General features: G+C 35.5%; 1 protein-coding gene across 5 annotated transcripts in view; it reads left to right on the top strand.

The window, feature by feature from the left end:
- Positions 1-26,679, top strand: part of FSD1L (fibronectin type III and SPRY domain containing 1 like) — a 67,292-nt gene that overhangs the window by 35,704 nt on the left and 4,909 nt on the right. Inside the window, exons 7-14 of one of the 5 annotated variants that reach the window (XM_043452951.1) lie at positions 1,250-1,459; positions 2,663-2,761; positions 7,058-7,187; positions 7,811-7,843; positions 11,403-11,503; positions 11,956-12,207; positions 16,907-16,995; positions 19,274-25,360. In XM_043452951.1, coding sequence (XP_043308886.1) covers positions 1,250-1,459; positions 2,663-2,761; positions 7,058-7,187; positions 7,811-7,843; positions 11,403-11,503; positions 11,956-12,207; positions 16,907-16,995; positions 19,274-19,396 — 1,037 coding nt within the window. In that variant the 3' untranslated portion in view covers positions 19,397-25,360. Of the gene's footprint in view, positions 1-1,249; positions 1,460-2,662; positions 2,762-7,057; positions 7,188-7,810; positions 7,844-11,402; positions 11,504-11,955; positions 12,208-16,906; positions 16,996-19,273; positions 25,361-26,679 lie in introns of those variants that run through there. The other 4 variants (XM_043452954.1, XM_043452952.1, XM_043452953.1 and 1 more) reach the window with 4 other exon arrangements.

The following is a 26,679-nucleotide window of genomic DNA, read 5'->3' on the forward strand; positions in this document are numbered from 1 at the left end:
TGCACTCTGCCTGTTCATCCCTTCTATCCTGCAGCCTTGCTATAAGATTGTTATTTCCAGGAATTTTTCTGTTGATTCTTTGGAATTGTCTACATAGACAGTCATGTCATCTACAAAGACAGTTTTATTTCTTGTTTCCTAACTTGCATATCTTTTACTTCTTTTCCTTGTCTTATAGCATTAACTGGAACTTCCAGTACAGTGTTGAATCGGAGTGGAGAGAGGGGATGTCATTGCCTCAGGGGAAAGGTGTCTAGTTTCTCAACCCTGATGTTAACTGTTGGGTTTTTTTTTTGTAGATATTCTTTATCAGGCAAAGTTCCCTAGTTTACTGAGAGCTTTTGTCATGAATAAACGTTGGATTTTGTAAAATATTTTTTCCTCCCTCTATTGATTCACATCATATAATTTTTCTTCTGATCATTTGAATTTTCTTCTACCGATGTAATAGTTTAAATTAGTTAATTTATAATGTTGAACCAGCCTTACATACTTGGAGTAAATCTTTCAAAGCTTTATTTAGCGACAAGTGTGTAAATACAATACAGGCACAGTTTTACATATTTCAGACACATCTGTATCACTGGAGGACCATGTTCCCTAGTTAGCCCACTATTTTAAATGGAACATCTGTTAATGTTGAGGAGCTATGGAAAACCTCTTTTATGGAAAAGAAATTGATTAATTTTCATACATGTTAACTGTGACTCATTTATTGCATTTTGTTTTCATGAATCATGAAACTCTGGCGAAACATTTAAAAATTCTTAAATATTTTATGGGGTTGCAGGTTCCATTTTTGTTCAGTGTTGAGAAATTACAGTTTCTCTATAAACAAGATTTTTAAAATACATTGAAAATATTTTGAATTATTTTAATCATTGGATTCAAAGCAAGTTATTTTATTTTGTCAGCAGTAATTTAATTTATGGTCTCCAGCTGTTTGAAATAGCAGATTAGACGTGTGTGTTGAGAAGTAGCAAATAATTCTCGATTCTTTATTCTTAGCCTGTTTGAATTGCTTTTTGCCAACTGTGTTTTTAATATACTTTGAATATGGCTATATGAATTTTAAAACAGCTTTGAAAAATGGTTATTTTGCATTTATAAGATATCCCTTCTCTTAGCCTGATTCAATTTAGCAGTTCAAAAGCAACATGAAAAAGCATAATTTGAATGACAGACATAAATATTGGATTAGTATTATAGTGAAAAATGAGCTTTTTTTTTTTTTTCCTTTTTGCTTCAGTCCCCAAAGCTCCAGAGATAGATCCAGTAGAATGTTTGGTGGCCGACAACTCTGTGACAGTAGCTTGGAGAATGCCAGAAGAAGATAATAAGATTGATCATTTTATAATGGAATATAGGAAAACGAATTTTGATGGACTTCCGCGTGTAAAGGATGAGCGATGCTGGGAGATGGTTGATAATATTAAGGGCACTGAATATACACTGTCAGGTAAGATGACTGCATTTCATGAATCTCATTCTCAGAAAACAGATAAAATTCATGAATTTTTGACTTACATTAAAAGATCAAGTTATTCGGTTTTTTTAGCCAAGCTGACGTTCTTGTATATTTGTTATAGAAATGAATTTCTCTTAAAATATCAAGAAAACCTTCATTTTATTTTTTATTTTTTTGAAAACCTTCATTTTAATTAGTTCTGGATATTTGCACTCTGGTGAAACAATATGTGAAGGGATATTGTAAACACTGTCTCGATAAAATTTAAGTTTTTACCTTAGTTTTCTAACAATAAAAAAGCTGTCAGTTTTCTAGATGTATGCAGTACTCCACGTTTCAATGATACTATAAATATTTGCATTTACTTTTTTATTATTACCTTTATGGTAATACTTAAAGTTGAGCTGTGACTTGATATTAGAAATTTGTGTGTTGGCCTTTTGATAGTCTTTAAAAACATACCGCTACATATGGGGGAGTTAGGGTATTTCAGTGGGCTGGATGTTGCCTGAGATTTTTAATGTTTGTTTTACGTGTGCAGTATAACATTAGTATTGTTACCATTACTGAGAACCTAACATTTGTCAGGATCTGGACTGAAGTTCACAGGACATCTGATTTTATAAGTACAGTACATTTCAGTTAGTCCTTACAGTTGTGAGGTGGATTTTTCCTTTTCCATTTTACAGATGTGCAACTGTGGCTCTATCTAGTTGTTGAATGCCCCATAGCTAGTAATTTTTGGATTGAGATGTTAGTCTGGTCCTGACTAACTTCAGAATTTTCCTGTTAATCCTTATGCTTCACTTTCTCTTTAAATTCATTTTTTACTTGTGAAACAAATATAAAAATTCTTTAGCTACATTCCAGAAATTGAGTATGTTGTTTTAAATCATAGCATCTCTCCAGGAATGAAACCTTACTTATAATGTGGCTTGAGAATATTTTTTTGTTGCTAAGTTTAAAAAACCCAGTGATAAACTGCATAATTCATTTATTTTGAAGAAAATAATAGATAAATCATGATTCCCTTTATTTCAGGCATTATCACTCTGTTAACATAAATTTGTACTCTTCCTGAGTAAAAAGATAGTTCCAAGGAGGGAAAAAAGTCTGTTTGAAGGTTCATACTCATACTTTTGGAGTAGAGTTTTTTACTTTTCATATCTCAAGGCTGTTTTTCATCTTTTTCAGGTTTAAAGTTTGATTCAAAGTACATGAATTTCAGAGTGCGTGCTTGTAACAAGGCTGTGGCTGGAGAGTTTTCTGATCCAGTGACTCTGGAGACCAAAGGTGAGATCAACAGCTGTCGTTCACTGCGAAACAGAACTTAACATGTGAAGTTGTTCAACACTTTGTAATAGGAAACATCTCATGTATAGTTGCCTTTCTTCCCCACCTTCATACTGGAGCCCCCCACCCACCCACCCACACACAGAATTCTCATCAGGAGGTATTTTAAGATGGGAAAATTAGGACTACAGTAGTGGCTTTCATTGGTTTCTCTTTTACCCTAGCATTCAGATGAGTCAGGGGCTTCCCTAGTAGCTCAGACAGTAAAACTTCTGCCTGCAGTGCAGGAGACCCAGGTTTGATTCCTGGGTCGGGAAAAGATCCCCTGGAGAAGGAAATGGTAACCCACTCCAGTATTCTTGCCTGGAGAATCCATGGACAGGGGAGCCCAGTAGGCTACAGTCCATGGGGTTGCAAATAGTTAGACACGACTGAGTGACTTTCGCTTTCAGATGCGTGAAATAGACCAGTGATGGTATTATGTTCTCCCATGGGTACTTAGTTTACAAATTTCAGTCTAGTATAATTACACTCCCATTGCTGAGGTTTGCCCAGAGAATGGATTATGTCTCAATAATAGGGAAGTGTGTATTCAGTTTAGTTCAAGTTCTTTTTGTTTTCATAAATCTTATTGTAGAAATTATTATTTATATAGTTTGTTAATGTTTACAAAGCCCTCTCACAAGTCTTTATTTGATCATTGAAACCATCTTGAGGGATCAGTAGAATAGATGGTATTGATACCCATTTTGTAGGTGAAGAAAGGGAAGCTCAAATACGTTAAATAACTTACCCATGATCCCTAAAACTAGCTTGGAACAAGAATCTTATTTACAAGTTCTCTGCCTGCCTTTATTGTGGGCCAGGAATGTAAGTAAGTGCTTCTAGTCTCTGAGAACAATTTGAATTTATTAGAACTCAATGTACATGAATTTGAACAAACTCCAGGAGAGAGTGAACGATAGGGGAGCCTGGTGTGCTGCCGTCTGTGGGTTGCAAAGAGTCAGACATGACTTAGTGACTGACAACAACAAAGAGTAACATTTAAACACAGAAGATTTTTCAGGTATTTACCAATTTGAAGGCTATAATGTTATAGATCTTTCCAGTTGTGAGATGATAATTGACTCAGTTTACTTCCAGAATCAGTGTCTACCCATTGTTGTTAGATAGTTGGACCTTTGAGTGTTTCACTGACCTCCAGTTCACATAGCATTTGAATAGGTTTGAATGCTAGAAGTTTGATATGACTTGGAGGCTGGTATAAAAATATCATTTTAGAATAAAACAAGAAGTTCATAAGTTATTGACAGGTCAAACTCATAAGAATATGATTGCGTTAGAAAGATTAACAAAACAAAACAAAACTAAGTCAAGGTAATTTGGATTAGCAAATGTTTTTATTTGAGAACTACAGATAACTTAGCCAAGAAATTCAGTTACTTAGAATTACTTGTTAATACCATTTCAAAATAAAGTCATATTTATAGGCAGATAATCTTCTTGGTGTAACTTGAACTGTTTTCAGCCCTTGTCAGGTAAATTTGCGTTATTATTAATATCCTCCTCCTCCCAGAATATTTTATCTTTTTTTATTTGTTTTGTTCCTTTTCCTTTAATATTAAGTGACCAAACTTGGGCCTAATGTGGTGAATTGTACATTTCCATGAAAATTCTGTAGATTCAGGAAAATGAATATAAGGCTTGTGGTTTCTTTGGAGCTGGACTGTCTGCTCCCATTAGCAGTGTCTAGATCTTAAGTAGTCAAATTCTTGGTCTTAGGGTTTGCAGGGCAAGACTAAGTTGATTCTAGTCCTTTTGAGCAGTTCTCACTATGGGGTAAACCTCCTGGGGTTGGAGTAGACTGATACTCAACCCTGAGGCCCACTGAACCTTCTAGGACCTTCTGGGAGATTCAGTAAAATTATCTCTTAAGAAGCTGTGGGTCACAGGTTTTCTAAGGTTATTCCATACCACTGGAGTGGCTGCTAATGACAGCAGGAGCTCCAGAGAAAAGTCAGGTTTTTAAAAGTACCATAGTAAACAGTTGTTTACTAATTTTTTTGACTTGTTGTAGCCCTTTTGACCAACCCTTAGAAATAAATGTATGAGCAGAGAGTTGGAGGGAAAGGGAGAGAGAGATGGAGATTAAATAGTTGAGTCCTGCCACTTGTGGTGCTTGGTATAGAAGATAGTGAACCTTGTTAATATCTGTCTCTCCGAAGTATTTAGTTACTTCCTTTATTGAAATTATCAAAAGTTGAATAATATGATTTCTTATGACCAGAATTTTTAAAGTATATTATCTCTTCCTTGTAAAGGTAAATGACATGATACTAATCACCAGTTGCTTTCTAGCCTCAAATGTTAATATCTATGATATAATTTTACAGTATGGAAAGTAGCCACCAACCCAGAGTAAGCACATAAAACATATCTGTGCCTTATTTTTTTTTTTGTTACTTTGTTACACAGACTTTTAAAGATATGGAAACTAATATCTGGCTTCATTACAGGGCTTATATGAGAGATAAGACTAACAGTTGAGGCCTCACTTTTGAGGCCAATCTTTTTTTTAAACTTCATAGTAAAATATTATCCTTGTTACTTAGCCTCAATGATTTAGTTGAGGCTTCATGAAGGGACAGTGTCCAAAAAGGAAGAGAGAAAAGATTGCACCCCTGAGATTGAAACCTATACCTTTCTGTTTGGGTGCTATGGTATTTGATAAGTCTGGTCTCAAGTGGCTTGAGGGATGATACTTGTTTTTGCCACCCTTTACTCTGATCTTCATCATCAAAGATAGGAAATAGCTTTACGATTTTTTTTCTTTCCTTAGGGTTTTAACAAGCAGCTGAGTGTTGATGGCACCTTGAGTTATATCCACTGTTTCTCTCAAAAATTCAGATGCCCTCACATGTATTAACTAATAACTAATACAGAGGTTAACTGTGTTTTGTTAAGACAGTTCTTTCTTGGTAATACAGGATCTCAGTTTTGCATAATCCTAACTTTTCAGTCACCTCCCTTTTGAGGAATTTTATTTCTATTTTTACTGGAACTGTATTATTTCTTCTTTCAGTAAATTCATTTCTGTTTACATGCATGTTTTGAAAGCTATTAACTTTTTTGCATATAGTATGACATTTTCCGGAAGTGGTTATGGTTAGTCAATTTGTATTTAGAATGTTTTAAAATACAGTGAACAATAGGTCAGATGAATAGGTGAAATTAAAGTGCTCTTTACAAAGCAGTAGAGTATAAAAGGATTCTTCATGCACTAGACAAGCAGTAGGTTTTCTATATGAGTATTTTGTTGTTTGAAGATGAATATTTCACAGACACACTGGACTGTTAGCTAAATCACGTATTATCCTTTAGTGAAATGGGGTATTGTAAAGCAGTATTTCTTTAGTGAATACTTATAAGAAATTTAAAGTTTTGGAGGGAAATACAACTAATAAGCAGATTTATGGGTAACTGTGTAGTAGATGACACCTTGCTTAAAACACAAATTCCAGAAATTGCGTATTGATACATTTCAATGATTAACCCTCAGTATCTAAAAGGAGCAAGTGATACTGTGTTAAACTGATTTCCTAAATTAGCAGTGCTAAGTAAGTCTTATGAATAGTACAGATAGTTCCCCGATACCAAATAATATGAAAAGCGTAGTTTTGTGTTGTATTTTCTTGATTTGTTTTCATTTAAGTAGCCCTTTTCCCCCATCTATTCTTTGCCTTGTAAATCATCTTAGCTCTTTCAGCTGAGTTATTTCCCTTGTTTCTGCCATCATGGCCTATTTCTCCATGCTTGCCGTATTTTTGAAACTACTGAGAGTTTAAATATGAAATTATTAAGTGTTAGAGCAAAAGAGAAAATATGTGTGTGCCAGGGTCTGTAATTCTTTACACCACATCACTTTCTCCTCATCCTTGATTCTACTAGCTCCTCTTTGTTTAGTCGTAACAATCGCTGATGCTCTGATATAGGAAATTGAAGCGATTGTGCTGATGGAGATTCCAGCAGAAGGAAAAGCAGAAAGACCAGTGACCATGCAGATACACTGTATTTGGTTGGAGTATAGGATAGATATATAGAGGAGAGTAATGGGAAATAGAGTAGGAATTAGTAGATTATGGCTTTATCATTGTAGACTTTAAATCTTAAGGTTAAGAATTGAAACTTTATATACAGTGTTGAAATCTATTGAGTTTGAAAATAATATGATGATGATGGCTGTGCTTCAGAAACCAGAGATGTGCTACATTAAAAATGAAATATTGTTTTGGTTAGCACTTAATTTCAATTTGGATAACTCATCCTCCCATTTGAACCTGAAAGTTGAAGATACCTGTGTAGAGTGGGATCCTACTGGAGGAAAAGGTCAAGACAGTAAAGTTAAAGGAAAAGAGAACAAGGGCAGGTAAGCTCATTTATTAAGTCTGTTATCTGGATTAAATGCTTGTACATTGATTCTTATTTGACAGTAACTAGAAATGAAATTCTTATTATTAACCCCAAAGTAAAAAATACAATATTGTTTACCAGTACTTGAATTTGTCATTAACATTTCTCATTATTTTTTCTTCGTTTTTTTCCTAATCTTCTTCTTAACATCTTTTATTTCAGTATTCCATTTCTTTTCAGGTTATATCTACGGCAAGTTGAACTGCTCAGAGAGACATTCCTAATATAGCTCTTGAATGTTAGACTTATAGATCACCTCTTTTAGCTGAAGATCTGCGTTGAATGACAACTTTTACCATGTGCAACCCCAGTGTCAGGCCCCTGGTCAGCAACCTTGTGAACCAGAGAGGCAGGCTTGGGACCTGGTGTTATTGTCAGACTGACTTAGGTAGTCTTAAAGTATGGAGGCCTCTTTTAACAGAGCTGAATTGTACTCAAACTGAAATAAGGTATAACCACTGTTAAACAGTGAATCAAAAGAAATTCCTCAGCAGACGTTCCATCTAATTTCATTATATAAACTGTTAAATTTAAGTTGTAAAGCAGTCTCTTTAACAGTTGCCTATTTTTATCTGACAGTGTCCATGTTACTTCACTGAAGAAACATTCAAGGTGATGATCTATGTCTGTCTAGTTCTAGGATCTAGTCTATCTAGCTTGGCTGAATAACTTAAATTTTTCTTTAACCAATAAGCAGAACCCATTGCAGCAGCCTTCATAAGCTAAAATATTGCTTTGTGTAGACTGTCTGTATTGGTAGCTTATGTTTTGGATTTACAGCATTATATAGCATTATGCTGCATATTATTTGGATTATACTGTATATGATAACAAAACAATAAGCTCTGCTTTAAGTCTTTCTTGAATTAATTTCGTTTATATGATTTTTTTCTGCATTTACTTATATCTGGCATCTTTCTTGTTGTGCTGTATTCATTATATCTAACATTACAGCTTTGCTTTTACAAATATTTGACATGAAGCAAGTTTAAAGTGTTCTATGTTTTATAATAATCATACAATTTCAAAAGTATCAAAGATAAAAAAAAAAGGTCATTACTGAAATTATTAGGACAGTGCCAGAAAGATGAATCACTTCAAATTGCACAAGTAATAATGTGCTGATTTGAAGATACCCCATATTTTTCCTAGAAACTAGAATGTGTTCTCTTTTCAAAATTACTGTCTTCTCTTTTTCTCCAGTTTATTTGCTTATTATTGGTGGAAGTGATTCATAGTTGGTGTATTAGAAATTGTAAAATACTGCTGGATTTGATAGGATCAGTGAAGTTTGGTCATTTGGAGATTTTTAGACTACTTATGTTTATAATTTCATCATGTTATTTCTCTTTCTCTCATCCCTTTAAGAGTATTTTGTATGTGGGCTACTTCTGGAATGTTACATACATTTATTCTTTCCATAAATATTTATTTACTGTAAGATGTCAACTGGATGTTGTGGGGTTTATTGGGATAAACATGGTCCCTGCCTTCAAGGAATTTGCCCTAACTTTAATATAGATGAGCTGTATCTCTCTATATAAATAATAATAATGTGAGATAGAGATTGTGTTTAGTAGTATGTGTGAATCAGGGGGTTTGGAGGAAGAAAGATTTCCTGAGCTGCCAGTTACTGAAGTGGTCAATTAGGACAGTGAGCCAAACTGAAAGTAACAGTCAAGACTTTGTTCACTTACTGTGACAGTATAAGTAAGAGGCCCAGAGGAAGGGGTGCTTGGTCGCCCAGTGTCCCATTTTCACAGCAGAATGGCCCAGAGTGAGGGCTAGGTAAACCAGAGCAGAGGGCAGATGGTAAGTATCTGAGGATCATCTCGCTGCCCAGGGCGACCCAAACAAAAGCCTTCTCCTGTTTTGTGAACCTGAGGCCAAGGAAATGGGAAAGATTAGGAGTGGGAAAGTATCGAGACAAGAGTGAAGAAAAGTGTCTTCAGGCTGCTCCCCGGCCCCTTCCCCCTTTAAAGAGGTCTCTGAAGAGGCAGCTGGAAAGGGTCTCAGCTCAGGGCCCCCTCCTGTAATGGAACCTCTGAATACAGGTGCCTAATCTAGGAATGCAGACATGCATATGAGCATGGGGTTGCAAGAAGGATTGCAACTCCCTCCAAAACCTGCAGTGAACTCGCAATGCACCAAGTCTGGTGTGGGGAAAACAAGCATTTATAATTACTTCTGGTTAGGCCTGAAGGATCATACACAGAGTTTTGGCCTAGAGGTGGACTCCTCAGAAAGGTTACTTAGCCTGGTAGGATCTGGGAGACCTTCATTAGTGGATTAGTATTTAAGTTGGTTCTCAAGTAAGTGGAAGAATGTGTAGCATTTGGACTTGGCAGTGAGAGAACGAGTGACGAAGGGAAAAGGCACTGAAGCAGATTGCCTGAGTTTAAGCAACCCTGGAGCTGCTACTTTTAGCTGGATATTGCTGTCGAGAGGTGAGAAGGCTGGAAAAGCAGTGCTGTGTGCTTAGTTGCCAGGCTCCTCTGTCCATGGGGATTCTGCAGGCAAGAATACTGGAGTGGGTTCCCATGCCCTCTTCCAGGGGATTTTCCCAGCCCAGGGATCAAACCAGGTCTTCCACATTGCAGGCAGATTCTTTACCGTCTGAGCTACCAGGGAAGTCCATGAATACTGGAGTGGGTAGCCTATCCCTTCTCCAGGGGATCTTCCTGACCCAGGGGTCTCCTGCATTGCAGGCAGATTCTTTACCAGTTGAGTTACCCTGAAAAGCGGAGTGGGACGAAATCAAGAAGAACCTGGAATGCCATGCTAAGTTCTTTGTAGGTAGTAAGGAAGTACTTGAAGATTTTAGAGTAGGAGAATCAGAGTTAGGTTTATCTTGTAACAGTGAACAAATGACTTGGGTAACAGAGATCATCTGGGAAGCTGATAAAACAGTCCAGATTAGAGATAACAAAGAGCCTTAGTTGAGACAGTTGAGTGACTGAGGTATCTTTAAAGGGTGGAATCATGTTTGCTTTAAGACAATAATAACTGTTGTACTTCTTGCAAAAATGTATTCAGGGTCGGAATTCTAGAATGCTCCAATGGAAGACTTTTCCTTATTTAACTTTTCTTAGAAATTTAAATTGCCATTCTCAATATTTACACCTGTTTTTCTTTTTGCCATGCTTTCTCTTTATTTCTTTACTGTTGGTAAGTTATAAATTTTTTGTTTTATGAATGCAGCAGTTTGATATAATTGAAATGTTAATTTTTAAACATCTTTTGAGGTTTTACCTGTTTTGAGTTTTGGGGAGTTAATGAAAGGCCTTAATGCTGTCCAGTTTACTATATCATATAATTTGAAAAAGGGAGGTCAAGTTGTATCTTGTCCATTTTAGTAGGAGAAATGCTTTATAATACTTGATATTACTCTGTGCGTGAATTTGGGTAATTGCTATTTTTTTTAAGAAGAAAAGATACAAAACAAAAATACCTACTGCCTATGAAAATAAAAAAGACTTCCCTGATGGCTCAGGTGGTAAAGTGTCTGCCTACATTGCGGGAGACCTGGGTTTGATCCCTGGGTTGGGAAGATCTCCTAGAGAAGGAAATGGCAACCCATTCCAGTACTCTGGCCTGGAAAATCCCATGGACACAGTCCACAGGGTTGTGAAGAGTCAGACGTGACTGAGCAACTTCACTTTATGAAAATAAAAAAAGTTATTTAGTTTGATTATGATAAATCTTAAAAAGAAAAATAGCAATTACCCAAATCCATGCACAGAATAATATCAAGTATTATAAATCATTTCTTTTCCTAAAATAAGACTTGCTTTTAATTTAAATTTAACTGCAAGAAATTATGTATAATCCGTTGTCTTTCTGCAGTTCTTTTTTCCCACTTTGGGTTCTTTTTCCCCTTTTGTCCCATTTTGGCGTTGTCTCATATTCCAACTGTGTATTATTTGTACAAGCCTTGCTCTCTCTGCATGGTATTAGTGTTTTTAGCTTGCTTTATGTTGATGACTTCTTACATGTAAGTGTTATAATTGACAATTCTGTTAAACAGTAAATAATTCAAATAAAATTAAATGTTGCTTTTTGCGCAGCATGATTAGAAAGCTCTTCAAAGTTTCCTTTTATCTGTAATTTTGGTTTGTGAAACATGTACAACATAGAATATTTGTTTTTCTTTTTGTTCCTGTTTATATAGAAGTGGTACCCCATCCCCTAAACGGACATCTGTAGGCTCCAGGCCACCAGCAGTAAGAGGCAGCAGAGATCGTTTTACGGGGGAATCGTACACAGTGTTGGGTAGGATAAACATAATAATTCTTCATTACCTCAGATTAAAAGCATCACAGTCACATGGGTGAACTTTCTACCCAGAGGTGGCGTGGCTGCCTGTGTATTGAATGAATATTTGCCAAAATTTCTCCCTCTTGAAGCCTAGTTGCTTTGGTAGGTTTTGAAATTATGTTTTTATTGATATGTTTTAAATTCTACTTCAGTTTATGTAGTGTGCTCCACATTTATAACTCTTACGGGGATAATAAGGAAGAAAAGTTCTGAAGCCTTTTATATTCAGAGAAGTTAGTAAACATGCAAGTCATTATAGCAGATACTCTGCATTTAGTGTCTGTGTTAACATGATTATTCTCCTGAATCAGACTTTTTGGTGCCATTTTGTGGGACCAAATATAGGTAAAACTCTGTAAGTCATAAGAAACAGGTAAGAGTTAAATTTACCTTCTAATCTTTTGTAGGAGACACTGCTATTGAAAGTGGACAACATTATTGGGAGGTCAAGGCCCAGAAGGATTGTAAATCCTACAGTGTGGGAGTAGCATACAAGACTTTGGGGAAATTTGACCAATTAGGAAAGACAAACACTAGTTGGTGTATCCATGTGAACAACTGGCTACAGAACACATTTGCAGCAAAGCATAATAATAAAGTCAAAGCCTTGGATGTTGCTGTTCCTGAAAGAATAGGTGTATTTTGTGATTTTGATGGGGGTAAGTTTGCTGATTTTCTCCTGAGTCATTTCATCATCATTGTGTTTCATTACTCTGCTCAGTCATGTCCGACTCTTTGCGACCCCATGAACTATAGCTTGACAGACATCTCTGTCCATGGGATTCTCCAGGCAAGAATACTGGAGTGGGTTGCCATGCCCTCCTCCAGGGAATCTTCGCAACCCAGGGATCGAGCCCAGGTCTCCCACATTGTAGATGGATTCTTCTGTCTGAGCCCCCAGAGAAGCCCATGCTTTCCTATAGTAATAATCTGTACAGAGTTTCCACTAGTATTGTGGTAAGGATGTTTTGACCTACTAGGATTTGATCACAAACATAGCTTCAGGTCTATAGTTGACTGAAAGGGCGTGTGATGTCTGCTTGCAGGCCCACAAAAGCACTCATCTATAATATACTAAGTAAGTCTGAAAAGAAGATGTTGCTAATTTTAGTTATGAGCATTAAAATGTCTTATGCCCATTTTAATTCCTCCCTTACCTTGTTTTGTTAACTGTTAAGAGTGGTAGGGTCAGATTTTTTTGAGGTGAAATAGACCTTAGAAATTACCCAATCCTTTTGCCATATAGTATGATTTCCTTATTACATTATCTCTGTGAGTAGTTGCCACTCCTGTACTTGAACTTTTCTGTGTGAAGCTAATGGTCTTAGAAGGCAGCCTCTTCCACTGTAGGATAACATTTGATTAGAAGGTTTTTCTTAAGTCAACTCATTTTGTCTCTCAGTAACTTCTGAGACTGTTGATGTTAAGTCTTGTCATCTGAAGAAACACAAAATTATGTTCCCTAATTCATATTTACATTATAATCCTTATTTGTTTAAAAACTAACATTGCTTCTCTTCCCCTGTTTTTCCAGACTGTACATTCTCTGTACCATTAGCTGTTTCTTTTAATTTAATTTTTCCAAACATTTATTATCACCTGTGGTTGTATACTGTCTATATATATTTTAAAGCTTGATTCTCAAAGTAGAACACACAACCTCTGACCACCGTAGATTAGTGACTTGGCAGCATGATTTCTAGTAACAGGACTTAACAGCACTGTAGGTCAATATTGAGCTGGTAGCCACCTAATCCACTAGATGTTTTTCCATTGAGTTCTGCAGATTATCTGTTTCCTCTGATGTTAGGCAGTGTAAAGGTGTTTCCCTGCTGTTTGTAACTCAAATGAAGAACACTGTATTTGTCCTTAAGTTTCATCTTAATAGATTTTGCCAATTTTACCTCCTCTTAAGATCATCTAAAAATTAACTTGATGTTTATCTTTAAGCTTTTTGAGTTAGGTAATTGATAAATGTCTTGTCTACTGTCATCTAAATATAACACTTTGATGAAGTACTGTTGAAGTAGGGAACAAAAGTAATTCCCTAAATGCCTCACTCCAAGTTGACACTTAAAGCTAATAAAACCAAGTTTTACAATTTTAAGTAACGTTATGTCCAAAGAATTCCATGAAGTATCAACCTGGTTATTCAAAAAGGAAAAAAATTGACTTTGGTTTGATTTACTTTTAGTGATGACATGTCAGTTTTGCTGCATTTTTAAAAATTTACTCACTTAGACTCATAAATAATTTTCCTCAGGATAAATAGTAAACTTATTGGCATATCAATACATTGTTTTTTCTTTTTAAACTACCAAGATAGCATTTGCTTATCTTCTTCTGTCTCTTTTCCCATACTTTGTAACTCCTTAAAGATAATTAAAGATACTTAAAGATTAAGTATAATTAAAGATTCCTTAAGAAAACAAAAAAGATTCCTTAAGGATGCTAAGAGCTATAATTGTTAACTTAAAGCATAGGGTATAGAAACAAATTGTAGTGTAGGATGGGATCAGATTCTGAGGGCCTTGAAAAATAATAATAAGCTAGTCTTTTTTTAGTAATTGAACGGGGGCTTCTGTTTATTTTAGAAAACTGTGGTTATATGATGATAATATAGTTTTAGACATATTAGAGAATAAATGGTTAAATGTGGAAGAGGTTGCAAAATACTGAGAGGAAGACTTTTCAAGGTGGTCTTTAAGTAATACAGACAGACCATCTCTGTTTTGTTAAGTATTGTGTCCTTATTGCTTGGCAAGTGCTTTACATCAGTTCAGTTCAGTCACTCAGTTGTGTCCGACTCTTTGCGACCCCATAGACTGCCAGGCCTCCAGGCACACCAGGCCTCCCTGTCCATCACCAACTCCCGAAGCTTACTCAAACTCATGTCCATCAAGTCGGTGATGCCATCCAACCATCTCATGCTCTGTCATCCCCTTCTCCTCCTGCCTTCAATGTTCCCCAGCATCAGGGTCTTTTCAAATGAGTCGGTTCGTTGCATCAGGTGGCCAAAGTATTGGAGTTTCAGCTTCAGCATCAATCCTTCCAATGAATACTCAGTACTGATTTCCTTTAGGATGGACTGGTTGGATCTCCGTGCAGTCTAAGGGAGAGTCCCTTGGACTCTTGAGAGTCAAGAGTCTTCTCCAACACCACAATTCAAAAGCATCAATTCTTCAGCTTTCTTTATAGTCCAATTCTCACATCCATACATGACTACTGGAGAATCCATCGCTTTGACTAGACAGACCTTTGTTGGCAAAGTAATGTCTCTGCTTTTTAATATGCTGTCTAGGTTGATCATAACTTTTTTCCAAGGAGTAAGCATCTTTTAATTTCATGGCTACAATCACCATCTGCATTGATTTTGGAGCCGCCCAAAATAAAGTCAGCCACTGTTTCCACTGTTTCCCCATCTATTTGCCAGGAAGTGATGGGACCAGATGCCATGATCTTAGTTTTCTGGATGTTGAGTTTTAAGCCAACTTTTTCACTCTCCTCTTTCACTTTCATCAAGAGGCTCTTTAGTTCTTCTTCGCTTTCTTCCATAAAGATGGTGTCATCTGCATATCTGAGGTTATTTATATTTCTGCCAGCAGTCTTGATTCCAGCTTGTGCTTCATCCATCCCAGCGTTTCTCATGATGTACTCTGCATATACGTTAAATAAGCAGGGTGACAATATACAGCCTTGATGTACACCTTTTCCTATTTGGAACCAGTCTGTTGTTCCATGTCCAGTTCTAACTGTTGCTTCCTGATCTACATACAGATTTCTCAAGAGGCAGGTCAGGTGGTCTGGTATTCCCATCTCTTTAAGAATTTTCCACAGTTTGTTGCGATCCACACAGTCAAATACTTTGGCATAGTTAATAAAGCAGAAATAGATGTTTTTTTGGAACTCTCTTGCTTTTTCGATGATCCAGCGGATGTTGGCCATTTGATCTCTGGTTCCTCTGCCTTTTCTTTACCTACTGAGCCACAAAGTGGGTATTCTCTGCCTTTTCTAACCAGCTTGAACATCTGGAAGTTCACAGTTCACATACTGTTGAAGCCTGGTTGGAGAATTTTGAGCATTACTTTACTAGCGTGTAAGATGAGTACAATTGTGTGTTAGTTTTAGCATTCTTTGGCATTGCCTTTCTTTACATAGTAAACCCTTATTAAGTATTAGTTGAGCGCTTAGTGGTAAGAGAGGCCTGAGCAGTGGGGAATCAAGAAGAATGGATTTGATGGTGTAAAAGTAGAATTCATAGGACTTGGTTACTAATAATACGGATTGGAGGAAGCGACAGAGAGGAAGTGAAGATGACTGAGGTTCCATCCAGTGTGATCAAAAGGATGATCATGCCATCAACACAGTAGAGAGCATAGAGGATCCTGAGGAAAGATGAGATACCAGCGGGACAGCCATGTGGCATTACTTAGCTGAAGCTGAGTGTTAGTTATGGCATCACAGGACGGCCACTGAATGTAGCACAGAACCGTTAAACGTTATTGTTCTTCTGTGCACTAACTTTGTGACCACATGTAGGTTGCTTGGTATTTTAAAGTAGTAGACATAATGTTAGTTCTTTTCTTCTCTGTTTAGTGGCAGCTGATTTATTAAGGGAACCTTGTAGAGAGAAAAGATCCTGGACAAGCATCTACATTTAGAATAGGAGGAAAAGAAACAGAAGATATCCTCAGGATTAAGAAACAAACCAAGAGAACAGTCATGAGAGAAAAGGTTGAAGAAATGATAACAGATGTAAGGGTGTCCTCAGGTTGGACAGCTAGGTGGTCAGAAGGACAGTGATTTAGCTACATGATCACTGTTGAAAGACAGACTGTCAGGAGACCTTAAAAAAGAACTAAAACTGAAGCAGTGATAATTATACCATGATTTTAGAGATTTAGGGTATGAGTATGGCTTTAAGTAATTAGAGGACAAAGTCTAATAGAGTACACCTTAAATGGTGATAGGATTGAGTGGAAAGACTGGTTATAGTAAAAAAAAAAAAAAAAAGGAAGAAATAACCATGGTTTTTACTGGGCTAAGGGAACCATTTGTTAAATAATGGTAAAAAAGAGAAGTCTGTAGTTGAATAATTGGATAGTGCCAGATTATGAAAGCACTGTGGAGATCTTAAAAACCAGGGAAAGAAAAGTGGATTTGGGCTTTTTCTTAAACATGTTTGCCACTGATTTTTCAAGTGAGAATTCCTGAGTCCAGTCCTCAAAGTGACAAAATGATGAATGCCAAAATATTCATTTGGTTATTACTTTTATGCATGATTATATGTTAGACTTAATTAGATGTTAATTTTTTTTTTTCAATAATAAATCAGACTTTTTTTCTCCTTCCCTTTAGGTCAACTTTCTTTCTATGATGCAAACTCAAAACAGTTGTTGTATTCCTTTAAGGCAAAATTTACTCAGCCAGTACTACCTGGTTTCATGGTTAGTACCTAATTTATATTTGGTTTGGCAACTTTAAGAAGAATATCTATGCTATCTATTTGGGGAAACACAATATCTTATTTTTTTCTTATATTCCTCTTCCTTTCCCCAGTCTACCTCTCCTAAGTCTGTGATTGTATGTTTTTGGTATATTTTACTGAAGTAAGTGTTAAGACATAAAAGTCTGCTAATCATAAGCATGTAGTTTGATCAGTGTTTTCATAGGACTGCACTTATTTTTGTAACCAGCATCTTGGTCAGGAAGTGGAACATTGTGCCCATTTCCAGCCTCTAATGGCCCTCCTCCAAAGGTGATTACTGTCTTGAGTTTTAATACCATAAATTCATTTGCCTCCTTTTCAACTTTGTATAAATGGAATCGTACAATATCTTTTGGGCTCAACATGCGTTTGTGAGATTTATGCATGTTTTTCCATGGTGTGGTAGTTCACATAGTTTTATATGGATATGTATAGTTTTTCATTGTATGACTGTATCAGGATTTATTTACACATTCTAATTTAGTTGATTACTTGAGTGCTTTCCCATTGGAGACATTTACAAATAGAACTTCTATAAATATTCTTGTTAATGTCATGCTTTGCCCAGCTCAAGGTCACAGAGATACTTTGTTTTGTTTTTTCTTGTAGCTTTATAATTAAAAAGTTTTACATTTAGGTCTTGGATCCATTTTGAGTTAATTTTTACATGTGATACAGAGTACACATGTAAGATCTGTTTTTTTGCATATGGATATCCACGTGTTCAGGGCCACTTTCTGAAAGAGATTAACCTTTCTCCATTGATCTGCTCTTCCACTTTTGTGCTAGATATTTTGAGTAAATATTTCTGTAAATCACTTAATTTTCAATAAAATAATAGTTTCATAATTGTATTTCTAAAATTTATTTTTTATTGAAATACAGTTGATTTACAATGTTGTATTAATTTCTTCTGTACAACACAGTGACTCAGGTGTACACACATATACTTTTTTTTTTTCCTTGGCCAAACAGTTTGCAGGATCTTAGTTCCCTGACCAGGGGTTGCATCTGGGCTCTGGCAGTGAAAGCACTGAGTCCTAACCACTGGATCACCAGGGAATTCCTCTGCACACTCTTTTTTATATTCTTTTCCATTATGGTTATCCCAGGATATTGGATATAGTTCCCTGTCTGTACCGTAGGATCTTGTTGTTTATCTATTCTCTATGTAATGGTTTGCATCTATTAACCCCAGCCTCCCAGTCTACCCCTTCCCTCATCACATCCCCCTTGGCAGCCATGAGTCTGTTCTCTGTGTCTGGGACTCTGTTTCTGTTTCATAGATAGGTTCATTTGTACCATATTTTCTTGTATTTTAACAGTTATCATTACTGAACCTTAAAGTTTAAAAATTTTGGAATGTTAATTATATAGCCATGCATTTCACAGTCTGCAAATTCTTTGTAACTACTATAGTTACTGAGTGAATATTGATTACTTAGGATATAGTTGAAGGTGGGACTACGTAAAAAATTTCTAGAATCTCCCTTGCTTTATTTTAAGCTTGTCTGCTATATACATGGAAGTTGATGATAGTTTAAATGATTCATACATTCACATTTTAATTCTCTTGACTCTTTTCCATATCAGTTACCATTTACCTTACTGAATGATAGCTGCTTTGTTAACACAAGTGAAGCAGTTTTGTCTTTCATAAACTCATTCACATTTATGATAATAGAATATGGCAAGTGTATTTGGATATTGCCATTTGTGTTTTTCTCAGATTACCTTAGAGAATTATAAAAGGGTTCTTATTATTAACAAGTTAGGGACGAAGCTAATGGGATTATTCTGTTAACAGAGGGGTGTTAGATTCCTGTAGTTTCAGGTCACAACCCATTATCAAAATCTAAGGCAGTAATTGGGATAAGAAAGATGAGTCTTTGTGTACTTCTCTTGGTTGTGAACTTTAGTATCAGTAATGCTCGTACCTTTTGGCTGCATTCATCCAATTTAGTCTCTGAATTTCTACAGCCCTTATTTTCCTCTCCTGTGTAGCTCCAGTGGGTTCTGCTGTCATAAGACTTCCTTTGGCCAATATGGTTCTAAAAGACCCTTGAGTTGGCCTTTCTGCTTCCCCTCAGTTCACATACAAAGGTTTTCAGTTTGGAATTTGATGATGTTCACTTGTGTTCACTGATTTTTGCCTTTCAGTTGGAAAAATACAAGGATCCTGTAAGTTTCCTCTTGATCTGAAGTCTGACTGCAGCTGTGTTTCTGTCCTTCCTTAGGTTTGGTGTGGCGGACTTTCTTTGAGTACTGGGATGCAGGTTCCAAGTGCTGTGAGGACACTTCAGAAAAATGAAAATGGAATGACTGGCTCCAGTAGCAGCTTAAACAATATTGCTCAGTAATGCCTACTCAGAATATGTTTATCTTCCCCCACTCCTTTTTGATTGGGTGGCCTTTTCCATGCAGTTACTAATCACAGCAGTTTACAAGCGGTGGGAGTCGGGTTTGCTGCCTTCTGCTCTAAGGTCTGGAATCTGTTCGTATCAGGCATCTAGTGGGAAGCAGTCACAGGAGCCTGCTGTGTGGTATCAGAGAAGCAAGCAGACATCCAGCAAGAAACTGATGTTTTGAAGAGGAAATGGGAAAAAAAGGCAGTGTTTAAGTAGTTACATAGAAACTCATTTTTGTGTTTCTTAGATTACTTTGACTATTCTAAAATGTTTAGTTACATATGGTAGCCCGAGGACCGGAGGGAAAAGCATTTAAATCTTCTTTCCTCTATACGTTCCCTTTTTTTTAATGTCATCACTATCTATTATTTAATTCTTACACTGAAGCTTTAAAACTGTACAGTCTTCCATGGTTTTCTAAAAACTGAAAAAATTGATTGGGCATGCTAGAAAGGTTTTCTTACAGTAGTTTTTTTTCCCCTTTTATAAATAAGTTGAGGTTTGCTAAATTATTGTCTTTTGTTTTTCAACTAGATTATGTATCATTTTCTTCTTTCCAAATATTGTGATATTTCTCTCATGGTTATAACTCAAAATAGTGGATAGGAAGTGTTTCTAGATATAATAGCTTTAAATTGCCCAAATTTCAGTTTTTTACCTGCTGCAAAGGGATATTCTTTATACATTACCTTGTTTAATTAGACTTCTTTCCATTATTTTGAATAATGGGTAAGATTTTTTAAAGCTTTATATTTTCTGTTTTTTTTTGTCTAGTTTAATAGAATCTTTAATAGTTTTGGTAAAATTCCCACTTGAATTTGGTGTAATAACTGGTAATACTTATGCTTATTTTTAACATTTTTAGTAAGATGAAAGATCATTAAAGCTATATAGAAAGTAGAAAACGCTACCTATTCAAGTTTTATCTATAAGGAATAGGTTATAGAGGGAGGTCCCTAAAACTATTCTTTACTGAAGTCATCTATATCTGCTTTTTAATAAGATGGAATGGTTAAAAACAAGAGTTTTGAAAAAACTATGTATCTCTGACTTATTTGGCACATGAATTTTTCAGACATACCTATTCAGAGATTATTTTTCTCTCAGTCTTTTGCTACTTCATTTGCTTTCTAAAGGGTCATAATGCTTCCAAAAATCAACATAGAGTGATCTTTACCATACATAGGGAAGATGTATTAAACCATGAGTAACACCCATGATTATTAAGCAAAGCATTTATATTTTTAAAGTTGATTAAAATTCGTAACAAGTTCTTTGAGCCAAATTGGAAGTTGTCATTACAGTATTTAAGAATTCCTTGAGCATTTTCAAGAGGTCTGGGTTTGTATATTCCTTAATTTTTGAAGCTGTTACTTTCTCACGTTGACTTTCTTCCATTCATATTTTAAGTATATTGTCTTATGATACCTTCTCCCTAGAAGTGACCATTGCTGTGTACATTTGAGTTACTTTCTATAGAAAAACCTGTGGGATAGGAACAGCTCATTCTCTCTTAAAGTTTATTGCTTACTGATGGGATGTTTTGTTCTTTGTAAAACAAACCTAATGAGTTTCATTCAAACTGGGTATTCATTTTTCCAGAGGAGAGTCATATCTATACTGTTGTCTGATAACGTATTTTAAAAACCATAAGGCAGTTGAGCGTATGACATTGTCGAGTAGATATTGTTTTGATTCTCCAAATAAATATAATTTTGATTTTTGTTTTTCCTAGAGATTTTGAAAGAAATGTTTGGATGTCCTGTTCTCTGTAGCAGGACATTAGGTTATTGCAGGACCTAAGGAAACAGGAAGTTATAATTCTCTTTCATAAGAGTTAAACCTGAAAGCAGCAAGTTAGTGGTGGAGCTGCTTTATGTGAACAGTCACGTATATTTTAACAAAAATGACACTGAAAAAGCCAGAAGTTCTTGTATAAAAACTTTTACTGTTATGTCTGTATAATTACATCCTGTTTTTAATTTTAAGTGCCTTCTTCTTCTCAGCATGCTCTCGATCCATGCCCCATGCATTGTTAACTGATATTTAAACCAGAGACCATTATGTTATACTGGTGAGGAGTTCTATTGCAGGGGCATGAGGAAAGGAAAATACTAGTCAGGGGCTAGAGGAGTGCATATGATTCTTGTGTGTGCTCATCCCATCATTTGAAACCCTTTGTATAAAATATTCTAGTATCATTTGGAAAATTGATTTGAAGTAATACTGTTATACTTCAAAATAAGAATCTGGGGTTTCCCTCTTACTGTGCTTCTTTTTTTTTTTTTTTGTTACTGTGCTTCTTCTTAAAGGTCCCCCCTCCCCAAAAAAAAACAGAAACAAAATGTGTGGGCTTTTAGCTTAATTCATGTAAGTTTATTTGTGTGAAGTTAAATTGGAGGAAGTTCGTCACTCTCATTTTCAAATTAGAAAATAATCCACTATAGTGCCTATTTACATAGTCTCAAATTACGGTAACTGTTAACGTGACACAATATATAACATTCTCATTAGCATTGGAATTAAAAAATAGTGATATTTTTTGCTCAATTGAAGACATGAAAAGTTGGTATACTCTTTAAAATATTTTTTTTTTTACTCTTTATTTTGACAGGTCAAACATGATTGCTTTCTACAAAAGAAATGCATGAGAGATTGATGGTAGTGGATATACCACAGGTGTAAAAAATTATGTTTTATAAAAATATACACTTAGTATTGCCTTTCTCTTTTAGCAGTTGAATCTCAAACCAGTTGTAGTAAACTGGATAAAAAATGAAGGAGTTGCCTTAAGCACTTTAGAAAAAAGAATTTTTTTACATTTCGTTTTGACTCTTTGGACTTGACTGTGTCACATACATCTTTAACTTTTCATGAATATGTACATACCAAATATTTACTAACTAAATGCACATAGAAATTTAATATACAGTAATTCTTTGAATGTTCCAGGTGTAGGTAGACAATTTGAAAGTATCAAAGGTGTGCCTGTCGGTCCAGGGGTTTAACTGATGGCATCTGTACTATTTTGCCAGACCATGGACTGCTGCTGGCCAGCTAGACTTCACCGAATTTGTCCTGCGATCGTTCTCCCCATATTGTCATCTGAAGGGACATACTGGCTTGGTTTTATTTGCTCACTTATGAAATTAAAGTATGCGCAGTATTACATATAATTTGAATTTTTGTGCTGATCCTCAGTGATATAAAGAATAAAATGATTTAGTTAGGCTAAGATACTCTTATTTCATGACTTACCCAGAATGATTAGTTTTCTTCCATATACTTTAAATCACATAAAATTATTAAGTTACTTAGTGTCTTTTGGAAACATATGGGGAAAATTGGAAAAGGATATATATGAAAAATGATTATTTCAAAGTATTCATTTTAGAAGAGACAGTGTAGACTTCCATAAAATATGTGAATCTGAGCTAAACAGACTAAGGACTGTATTTAAAAATCATCATGATAATTCTTTTGGAGAAAACTCCATATTTGTCAGGTCAGTATTCATTCATTGGTTAATTCATGTAACAAATAAATAAGTCTGGGATGTCAGTCATACTTTCTATTCAGATTTCCTAACTTGGTGAAGTTGATTTTCTGTGTGTAGAGTACTTTTGCTGCTTTTGAGAGGTATGACAAAGTTTGCATCTTAAAAACAATGTTTTTGCTAATCAGTCAGAAGTTTTAAAAAGTAAATGTTAAGAGTTTATAAAAAATTATAATTAACTGCATGTAAAATGGTTCACCTATATGTAGTCATGTAAGATGTGTCTGAAAAAGTTTCTGCCTTGATTTTATTTTTACACTGAATATATTATTTTAGGGAAGTGAATGGTCAGCATAAGTTTACTCGGCACCCAAATAACCATAAAGTTATTTTAAATTTATATTTCATAATGCCAGTGCTGGAGCATTTATAAGTGATCATGAATTTTCCTTAATCATTGCAGAAAGATTACCTCGTAGTCAGTATAGTTTTAGTTTTGTGTATATCTTACAGTATTCATATTATGCAAATACTTGTGATCCTCATGTCACATATGATAGCTTTGTTACCTGGAATATTTGATTAATGTAAATAAGCTTTTTGAGTAATTTGGAGGTTAACTGGATCACACTTGGTATATGTTTTTGTTGAAAATATATTGTTGGGTATGCCATATAAAGGTTAGTATTGACTTATAAATATCAGAGATTACCATAGTACTTTTCTCCTCAGACTACTCACATTCAAATTAAAACAGTATTTGTTATTTCTGAGTCAGTATAAGGTATACTGACTTTTGATTTGTAATCATTGGAGCTGTGTTAGTTTAAATTGGTATATTTTCTTAACGGTACCCAAACAATATAAGTTGGTTCTTGGGAATGAACATGTAGAGGATTTCACAGTATATAGGACAGCCCGTAGGTGAATGTGTTTGCTTTGCCTTGGAGCTACTTAAGTTTATTGCAAGTGATTAGTAAAAGATATTTTTGTTAGTGTTAGAACTTTTTGGAGAGCTTAAGGGTTATGAGAATGCTTTTTCTTTTTAAACATTTCCAAAATCTCTTAAGATACCAAAGCACTGAGTTTAATTTGCCTTTTAGGGGAGACTCTTTAAAATCAAATTTATAACTAATTCATACAATAAGATATATAATAGCTAAAGTTTTGAAATGATTTGTATTAAAAACCACTAGTCTTTAAATTTTCTAGATATAAAAAAAATATTTTGGCTTAATTTCTTTTAAAGTATTTAAAATTAATCACCTTAGCTCTACCATATACTATATCTGTGATCTCTACATAATCACTTAATCATCTTTGGGCTTCCATTGCCTTACATAAAGGCAATGTAACTTGCCTTTACAACAATGTAACTTGTTCAGCCTACCTCACAGGGCTGTTGTGAGGAATAAAATGAAATGGAGTATATAAAATAGATTGAACCACAGTAAAATGCTATGTAAATGTGAAGTATTACTTTTAGTTAATAATGGACATAAGTGTTTGGATACCTCTAGATGCCATTTACTTTGATAAAGCATGTGCTTAAAGTGGTATCACCAGGACATGAAACCTGATTTTTTTTTTTTAAAGCCTGATTAAAATATCCTTTAACATTTTTAGTTTATGCATGACTTGTGGCCTTTTTTGTATTTTCTCATCAAGGTGTACTCTATATCAAGACTTCTAGAACTGTAAAATTTCTCCCATAGCATTAACGTGTGTCAGAGTAGAATAGTAGCATAAATAAATGATTTAAAGCTGTGTTTCCATCCAGGCATTTGCACTTTCATGACTGCTCAATGCCACATGCAAAGACTGAATTTGGCCCAAATAATTCTTTTGCAAAATACCAGCTTTGGATGGTTCAACAGTTTGTTGTCATTGGATAGATGATATAAGGTGTATGTGACCTTTTAAAACATTTGATAACTTTTGTTGCATTATCATTTTTTAAAATACAGTGATGCATTTCAAAACTCCGTTAACCTGGATATCATTTATTATCTCTCCTAAAATGTTTTGCTTTAAACTGAATTAAGTGGCTTACAAATTATCTTGATCCACAGGTTATTTGGTTTTTCTATCATCTGGACATGATTTTGCTATGCAGTTCTGATAATAAAAATTCTAATTCCTCAGGTTTAACGTTTAAGTTAAAGATGAATAACATTAATGAACTACTTACAATGTACGCAGTGCTGAAAACTAGTGTTTTATAATAAGCATTTTGCCTCATTTTTTTTGGAAACAAGACAAAGCTTTTAAAATGGTTTTTGAAATTTCAAAATAGAGTATTCAAGGTAGAGTAACTTGTATGTTGAAATTATTGTATGTTCTGTATAGAATAATCAAATTCTTAAAAAAAAACACCTGGAATATCTCATCTAAAAATTAAACTTTTTTTTCCTTGCTTTCTTTTGCTTCAGTGCTTGCATTTTATCCACTCTTATTATTAAATATCTACAGTGTGCTGTTGAGCATGAGAGTTAAAAAAGCCATTTGGAATTTTGCCTCCAAAGCTTTGTATTTTAGAGCAGTGCTGTTCAACACAATTGTTTGCGATGACGGAACGTTCTGTAACCTGGGCTGTCCAACACAATAAGCCTCTTAAATGTGTATGGCTAGTTCAACTAGGGAACTGAAATTTTCATTTTAACTTAAATGTAAAGAGCCACATCTTGCTAATATTAATAGCTGCTGCTTGTACAGTGCAGCTATAGATGCTGTGAGTAACTGTTATATAAGCCAGGAACTTAGTTTCTGTCTTTGGAAGTTGTCACATCTTGGATTACATTTTGGTAGCTAAGACAGAATCAGAAGCTAAGATTTTTTTAAAATTTATATTCTAACTTGAAACCAGTTTGGGAGATAAAAGAAAACCAGTCAATGACCACACAAGGCTGGAGCTCTTGTAACTAAGATCATTTTTACCAAGAGAAGAATGAAGAGATACTAGATAGTTTTGAGTCACAGGGAGAAGAGTGTGACAAAGATGCTGAGAAACCAATACCTTCATACAGAAGATGGAGTGTGAATGGGTGCAGCATTTCTGGAGAACAAGTAATATCAAGGTATTAAGTACATATATAAGGAGTCTTCCTGCAATGGTAAGGAGTCTGCCTGCAAATCAGGAGACCTGGGTTTGATCCCTGGGTTAGGACGATCCCTTGGAGAAGGAAATGGCAACCCACTCCAGGATTCTTGCCTGGAAAATCGCATGGATGGAATAGCCTGGCAGGCTACAGTCCATGGGGTTGCAAAGAGTCGGACACGACTGAGCTACTTCACTTTCACTTGAAAAGTTGAATTCCATTTCTAGGTATTTCTGTTACATAGACACTCACAAATTATGGTGCTAGTGGTAAAGAACCTGCCTCCCGATGCAGGTGACTTAAGAAATGTGGGTTCAGTCCCTGGGTGAGGAAGATGCCCTGGAGGAGGGCATGGCAACCCACTCCAGTATTCTTGCTTGGAGAATCCCACGAACGAGGAGCCTGGCAGGCTAAGGCTCATGCGGTGGCAGAGTTGGACATGACCGAAGTCACTTGGCACGCATGCACACACGCACACTGCAGCATTGTGACAGAACACAAACGACCGAATGGTCAGCAGTGCACTGCCGTGAGTCTGAAGGCTTCCCTTTCCTACGTGCTGCACAGGTGGTTGTATACTTGTGTAGATATGTTCTGCACGCCCCCCCTCCCCAAACGTTATATAGACCATTTTTGGAATT

This window comes from Cervus canadensis, chromosome 30 (assembly GCF_019320065.1).
Source record: "Cervus canadensis isolate Bull #8, Minnesota chromosome 30, ASM1932006v1, whole genome shotgun sequence".
Classification (NCBI taxonomy): domain Eukaryota; kingdom Metazoa; phylum Chordata; class Mammalia; order Artiodactyla; family Cervidae; genus Cervus; species Cervus canadensis.